We start from the raw sequence: 7,898 nt of genomic DNA, 5'->3' as shown, positions 1-7,898 counted from the left end.
GGGGGGGGAGGGGAGCCACGCGTGTGCCCGGTACGGGATGACGAGAGCAGCTCCCCTTACCACTACCACGAGAAGAACGAGGGGGCCCCATGTCTCAGGTAAAGAGACGAGGAGCTCCTTTCCTCGTTCCTTTCGGTGGACACGCGAAAACCAGTTCTACCCGCCCACGTTTCAGACAAGTCAGTCCTGACGGGACCCTCCCTTCCTGCCTCCTTCGTTCTGGGATAATCTGTGCAGCGACACAGGCCCTCTCTTTGTCCCTTGTCCGGTTCGCATGTTCTTGCGGTTAAATCGGATGAATAGAGTCAGAATTGATTTATATATTTTTGTAATACGATGATGTGACTCGCGCGAGTCATGGATATGATACGTTAATAATGTATATAATTCTCAAGATTAATTAACGTGGAGAATCCTATAGTGAAAATGTCAAGTTACAAGAGTTTCCGAGTTATAAATGATTAAATGTGATTAATGAACTCTGACATAATCTGTAAAAAAAATTCTTCTATACTTGTTTTATATACGATGAAATATTTATTAACTTTGCATCACTTTGCTTTATCTTGAATAAAAAAATCAAGTTATAAACATAGATGGATAGGCTATAAAAAATTAATATAAAAATAGCTTATACAAAAATAAATATAATTAACAAACATTAGCGCATATTTTTATGAAATTAATTAATTAAAATGTGCTATGTGACTGTAAAATATCGTCTTTTTATTTTTGTAATATATATAAATTGAAAACCATTTCTGAATATTACCTTTATATTATTAGGTGGTTCTATAAGTTCTCGGGATTTTTTAAATAACTTTTTTATTTACAATAATTAAACAATAGATTTGTTTTTAATTAAAATATTTGCAATTGTTTGCTATAACTGAAGTGAGGCTGAAGTCCGAAAATGGATTGATGATTTTATCGTATCGAAAGATGAATCTTTTTTCGTCGAGGAATTCACTTACTGCCGAAAAAATGATCAAAAGTTATAGCAAGCAATGGCAAATATTTTGATTGAAAATAAAGATATTGTTTAATTATTGTAAATAAATAAAATTATCTACAAAATCCCGAGAACTTATAGAACTACCTAATAGTTTAATCTTGAAAAATGATATGGAGGCCAAGCGCGGACTTTTTATGAAAAAAAAATATGGGAAAAGGAGAGAAGGCAAAACGAATCAACATGTCTACATATTTACAATTTTTCCCTATTAAATATTTTATATAATATTTTTATATACATATACACATATATAACATCTTACTTCGATCTTCAGTATCCATCAAAAATACGTTATTTCAAGTTAATATGGGTTACAACATATCAGAATACTATAAAGAAAGTTAAATCAAATTTAAAAGTTTTACATCAACTTTACATTGATGAAACATCAGTATATTTATTGCAATTCTTACAAGTTTTATTTTAATTCATTATCTTTTTTTATTTTTTTTCACTAGTTTTCGAAAATAACTTGAGAATTTAATTATATAATACACTTGATACAATATTAACAAAAAATATTATTAATTCTATCCTTATAATGCTTTTAATTTCCTGAAAATTTTAATGCTTTTAAAGTGTAAAAAAATATTTCAAGATCAAATTATTGACCTTAATATGTTGTAGCCCATCTATATTAAGGCAACGGATTCCAGAAATATATTCATGTTATTATTAAACTTTAAATATTTTCAGACATAATATAATATCTCGAATATAAGTCTGACATCATTTTTTCGTAAGTCCATTATACTTTAATATAAAATTAAAGATTATTTGACTCACCAATGCGCAACAGTGGAGTTGTTAACCGTATCGCAGACTGTGTCACACTGTAAAAATAAGAAACATGTTATATTATATGAAATATTATAAATGTCTCATTTTCGATGTCTTTCAAGTATATCTGAGGTAACAAATCAAATAATGAATAGGTATTAAATTGCCTATGACCTACCCCATGATTGCTCCGTCATTGCCTAATGCCTCTCCCAGGCCTCCTCCTCCTCTCTAGGTGGTCCTTCGTTGAACTCGCACAGCACACTCCCGAAGATCGCGCGTCACTTAACTTTACGACACTCCCGACGTAAGTCTCACGAAACGCACGCTTTATTACATCACTTCGATGAGTAATCATCACGTCGACACGCTTACGAGTCGTTGATCGTGAAAGCCAACTAATTGCATGGTTGGGAAGTATTACTTGGTCATCAAGTAGCTGGAGAATGATAGTGCTTTCTCCTGGCACTTGTCGCGATCGCGGCATAACAATAGGTATACACCGCTACGTACGCAGCGACACGCGCCGCTACTATCGGCCGATTGATAACAACACGGTGACCTTAACGTAAACACGACGCGTCGTGCGCCGTGAAAAACAAATTTCGCCCCGCGTACTAAACGATTTTTAAAATTCCACGAAATATTTAACAAACAATAAAATAAATTCGTGCCGAATATTTATTGGTTTCTTTTGCTTCTAATTATTTAATAATAATTTATATTAATATACAGTTGTAATATATCGTCCGACTTTTTGACCTAAATTATAGGTTAATTGTATCATTTCATGATTTCATATTGAAAATATACAATTTGTCCATTATTGAGTGGTAAGAAATTCAACGAGTGACATCATGATATATTCATGAAAAATACCGTTGAAGAAATGACCCATATATGTAGATAATATGATTAAATAATATACAATTCCTATTCGTTTCTAATCTGAGAATTCTTTAATCTGAGTAAATAGATCGCGTAAAATATGTATATCTGTTTCATTAAAAAAGTATAACGTCTATTGCTTTCACGTACGAATCATTAATTTCGTACTTAATTAATTGATGTTAATTATAAAGCAATTGCTAATATTGTAATGAAATGCTAATCGTAAAAAATTACCGTATTTAACATTTGCTATAGATTTGTCGCACTTTGCGGAATAATATCGCACACGGAGCAACGCGTGCGCTACGAAATCTAACCTGCCCGCTCGCGGTGCGTAAAACAGCGCGTAAAATATGTATTCGCAATTTATTCAGAAAACTGTTGCTTAATTCACGTACGAATCATTAATTCCGTAGTTAATTAATCGCCGTTTAGCTATCGCTAACTGTAATGAGTTCATAAAAAATTACCGTATTTAACATTTACTACAGATTTGTCGCACTTTGCGGAATAATACGGTGCACGGAGCGACGCGTGCCACAATCTAACCTATATCTGCTTAAATTTCGTGGTGCGCATAATAGCGCGTAAAATATATATGTATTCGCTTTGTTCGAAAAACTGTTGCTTTCACGTATGATCGAATTATTAATTCCGTAGTTAATTAGTCGACGTTTAGCAATCGTTAACCGTAATGATCGTAAAAAATTACCACGTTCAACATTTGTTATGAATTTTGTTCGAACTTTGTGGAATAATACGGCGCACGGGGGGAGCAACGCGTGAACGCGCTCCACTACCTAACCTCGCTCGCTTAGACTCGCGACGCGATCAACGATAGTGCGTAAAATATCTGCTTCATTCAATAAAAACTGTTGCTTTCACGTACGAATTATTAATTCTGTAGTTAATTAATCGACGTTAAGCAATCGCTGACTGTAATAATCGTAAGAAATTACCGTATTTAATATGTGTTTTGGTCTTGTAATTTGCGGAGTAATACGCGCACCGCGAAGCAACGCGCGCCCGGCGCGCCACTACTTAACCTGCCCGCTCAAGGCTCGAATGATAGCGCAGCGACCTTGCGGCTTGCGCGTGTAACAGCCAGCGCGCCACGCTATTATTATTATACTCAACAAAAAGAAACCCCAAGGTCGCATTGTTTATACGAAATAAGGCGTTAAAAGTGAATTGTATGTCGTATATTCTACTCTCCTTATATATTTCAAATTACTAATCAATGAAAATTTAAAGAGCGAAATTTCAAAGTGTTGAAAATTTAAACATATACATATATAGCATATGTTCGAATACAAGCCTCGTTGAAAGATAATTATAGTGTAACAATTGTTTATAACTTTTCTATTCCCCGCGCGCTTGTTTACATGAATAAATCACACGAAGTCATAAAAGGAGCTAGTGTTTGAATACTTTTATGAATCGTTAATTCAGAAGTTAATTTTTTTTCACAAGCTCTATTAATAACAGTTTAAACTTTCGTAAATAAGCTATTATTGCACTTAAATTAATTCTAAATATGCTAAAAATACCGAACGGTTACTGACTGTTTCTATTTTCTAGATTAATATTCGATTTCTTATAAAAGGTACAATTTTGAATTTTCTTCAATTATTTCATTTATCCTGAAATAAAATAATTAATGTATGGTTTTTCATCACTTTATTTATTTTGACAGTAATTAATTATGCTTGATTCTTTTAGTAAGAAGAAATGTTGGTATTTTCGGTGTTAAAAAGAAAAATGTACCTTAAATTATTTTGATCAAAAAGATATTTGTGTAAACTAATTTATTATTAACGGTTTTTTCTCAAACTTAAGTAGAACTTTTTCATTCTAATAACCTGTTTTTTCTACGAAATTTCGTTGACTGACAAAGATCATATTTAGAATATTGATTATCCATTACACGAAGACAAGTATTATTAAATTACTACACGAAATCATTCGCGGCGCATATCACCGCGCTCTATAGATAAAGAATATTTTATTAATTTATATCTTTCACCCTCATTTTTATTTTGATTGTATATTAAGTGTTTTGTACACTGCAAGTGTTTAAAAGATTTTAAAAAATGAAAGATGTGCAAGGATTCATAAATTTCGGATTTTAAAATATCAAATGCCTTTTTCTTGATCAAATTAAAATAACAAATATTAGAAAGGCAATAATCTACAAAGTGACATATCAGAAATATTTTGCGAGAACAATGAACATCATTTGTTCAATTCTCATTTGTTCTGTTCGAACTTTTCCGAAAATAAACAAATTGACATTTTCTCTTTTATATAGATCTAAATTGAGACAAACCATCGTTTTCACTTTTCATTCGATTTTTCAATCTTTCTGCAAATATACATCGTGTTCATTAAATATTTTTTTGTAGAGATTATTCCTGCAGTTCTCGCGCCAAACAGGCATCGCGTCGGCTAGGAAAATAGCCAATGCGGTAGCAGTCGCGGACGGTGGGCCGGTGAACGCGCAAACACGTTATTTACCAGTGCATGCGTAGAGATGCGGCAAAAGCGAGTTCGGTCTCGGGTCGGGATCCTACCTGTCCGGGCGTCGAAGTTACTTTATTCAGGAGGTAAAGCCCAACCTGACCAGACGGCCGCCCCCTCGAGTCTGACCAACCGTGACCCGTTTTCACTGCTATGATTAATCTCGCTATATATATATGGATGAAAAGGAAAATAACTTTTTCCCATCATTAATTTGATTATTAATTTTAGATTAGTTATTATAGTAATTAATACTCGGAGAGAGAGAGAGAGAGAGAGAGAGAAACACAGATTATTATTTTACTTACTATAATATTTAATTATTATCTTTATGTTATTATTAATATTCTAACTTCTTTCAATCGCAAATCGGAATTAATTTCATCTAGATTAATTGCGTCGAGTGCTGTTCGAACCACGGATTTGAGAATTCGCAGACGAAATTCGGAGGAAGCGAGCGCGCGCGTGCGAATTCAACTCGCGCCCGAAAATGGAGATTATTTTCAGTTTCGTACCGGCAGTACGTTCGATCGCCGCTTAATTTTACGGCCGACCGCGAAAGGCGGCCGGATATATCCGATTAATTTAATGACCGATATCGTAGGAGTTGTTGAGCTCGCCCGAGGGAAGATACACGAGCACATATCGTCGGAGGGATGGTAAACGTATGCCAGGCCGTGAGCGGCTTCGAGAATGGTTCAGCGACGTTAATACTCCGATAAGGATTATGTGAAAAATCGATTAGTCGAGCAAACCGGTCGGATGGTATTTATGCCGTCCCGCAGCCGAACTGTATTACTTGTTTTGAGGGCGTGTGGCGTATACGGCCCATTGTAACGTTTTGCAATACGACGTAAGTGGTGAGTTTAAATAACAGCATCAAAACGCTGCAAACTCAACGCGTATTAATTCTTATATTTCTATCTCCTTACAGGACATTTATCTCAACAAAGAGGAAGTCGTGCTCCAGTTATCTGATATAAATGCAATATCTTTTGAGCTGTTAATTTATCTCAGAAATATATAGAAATTATACTTCCGGTAGGTTCTTGTGAATAAACTAGTATTTGCGAAATTTAATAGATAATCTAAAATTAACGTCAATTAAATAATTAAAATTGGAAATATATTCTTTATAATCTGATGCGCTTATGCGTTTGTTTGACGTATAATACATAAAGAGCGTACTTGATCGTATATAATATTCTTACTTTTGTATAATTAATATCTTTTTGGTATTTTTAATTGGAAAATTGTATCAATAATTATATTATTAATATCTTTCTTACCAGCTGCAATTGATTTAAAATTGTAATTTAATAATATAATACATAATATAAAAATATATCGCGCAGTTATTTATTTCGAATAATGCGAGATGAAGAGCGAGAAAACGGTAAAGGTCTCGTATAAGCAAGTACAGAAATGATGGAACCTGTTTAAGTAGATGACTTAGACAACATAACGGAGTGTGTACGTCATCCGAGTGTACAGATTAACCCGACCTGATATTTTATCGATTTGTTCGCGTGGAGCATTATCGGCGGCAAATAATCGTTATAAAGGCGTCTCTTACGACATGATTTCTTATGACAAATCGGGCCAATTGACGTGCATGAGATAATTTCATAGCTCCGAACGATTTCCTAACGGTAACTGTTATATATCGCACAAAGCTGGCAAGTTGAATGCAGTAAATATCCAGTTCTTCAAGATTAGAGTACGCATTAGGGACGTGCAAAAATACAACAATAAAAATGCAAAAGTAACTATTCACTTTATTAGGAACTGCATAACCGAATCGATCCACGTGTCGCGTAGATGAGATTGAATTTTTAATCTCGCGGCATGTCGAATCCGAGAGTGATATACTTTCGACCTTCGTGGTATCGGACGCGACATTTCACGTATGTAAAAAAAAAAAAACGTTACGGTCACGGCGTAGGCCCGTTTTCGAAAGGCGGCAGGAAAGGGGGTCGACTTTCGGGAGCGACTCGATGGAGCGTGGATGAAATGATTTACGGGATCGTTTGCATAAAACTCCACGCCCGTACATCGACGACGCGAGATTACGTCACATCCGAGATGCGCCAGGGACAAACGTCGCTGATTTCACCGAGACGATAGACGCCGTGAAGCATATTTAAAAAAAAGTGATCGAGAAGATGTCGAGACGATTTTATCGCTTAATCATTACTTGTAAAGTAAAACAGTAAATAAATAATATATAAATTTGTTGATTGCAGGCTACAAAATTTTCAAAAAATTAACATAAATGTCAAGACTATTCTTTTAAATAACATTTGTTTATATTATTCATATTTAAAAATTAAAAATGCATTTATTTTTCTGAGAAAAAAATTAATTTCAAGAACTGTACGGAGCTTTTTTATTTTTATTATAATAGCTAATCACGATACCGCGATTTAACTTAATTACATTAAAATTAAAGTTTCATTTTTTGTAGAATTTCTCCATTAATTGATGCGACGGAAAAAACCTCCATTAACTTCTCTCAAATGTTAACTTAACCGTCAATCAATTACAATTAATATTATAAGTTATAATATAATGTGAACGATTCGATATTTACGATTGGATTTGATTACATCTAATATATGCGTTCATATTCATACAGATTATATTCAGATTTTCAAATATCAATTCCTTTATATATATATATATATATATA

At 33.8% G+C, this 7,898-nt stretch overlaps 2 protein-coding genes and 1 pseudogene across 3 annotated transcripts in view; 2 read left to right on the top strand and 1 right to left on the bottom strand.

The window, feature by feature from the left end:
• The window catches only part of LOC105448286, a 275,446-nt pseudogene that overhangs the window by 7,727 nt on the left and 259,821 nt on the right, over positions 1 to 7,898 (top strand).
• Positions 1 to 7,898, bottom strand: part of LOC105448281 (basement membrane-specific heparan sulfate proteoglycan core protein) — a 159,685-nt gene that overhangs the window by 141,812 nt on the left and 9,975 nt on the right. The gene's annotated exons all lie outside the window — the stretch shown is intronic.
• Positions 5,077 to 6,054, top strand: LOC105448282. 2 transcript variants are annotated; one of them, XM_011686784.1, is made up of 3 exons: positions 5,077 to 5,292; positions 5,596 to 5,726; positions 5,811 to 6,054. In XM_011686784.1, the coding sequence occupies exons 1-3, from the start codon at positions 5,210 to 5,212 to the stop codon at positions 5,867 to 5,869; spliced, it is 273 nt and encodes a 90-aa protein (XP_011685086.1). In that variant the 5' UTR covers positions 5,077 to 5,209; the 3' UTR covers positions 5,870 to 6,054. The 2 variants fall into 2 exon arrangements, with proteins under 2 accessions (XP_011685086.1, XP_011685084.1); XM_011686782.1 differs by having other exon boundaries at positions 5,596 to 6,054.

Source organism: Wasmannia auropunctata, unplaced genomic scaffold, assembly GCF_000956235.1.
Source record: "Wasmannia auropunctata unplaced genomic scaffold, wasmannia.A_1.0 LD336088.1, whole genome shotgun sequence".
In the NCBI taxonomy this organism is placed as follows: domain Eukaryota; kingdom Metazoa; phylum Arthropoda; class Insecta; order Hymenoptera; family Formicidae; genus Wasmannia; species Wasmannia auropunctata.
This window is presented reverse-complemented; position numbering and strand designations above follow the sequence as displayed.

Coding starts and splice junctions, on each gene's coding strand:
- LOC105448282 (XM_011686782.1), top strand. CDS start 5,210: ATGCGTAGAGATGCGGCAAAAGCGAGTTCGGTCTCGGGTCGGGATCCT. Junction 5,293..5,595: donor GAAGTTACTTTATTCAGGAG/GTAAAGCCCAAC, acceptor AATTTCATCTAG/ATTAATTGCGTCGAGTGCTG.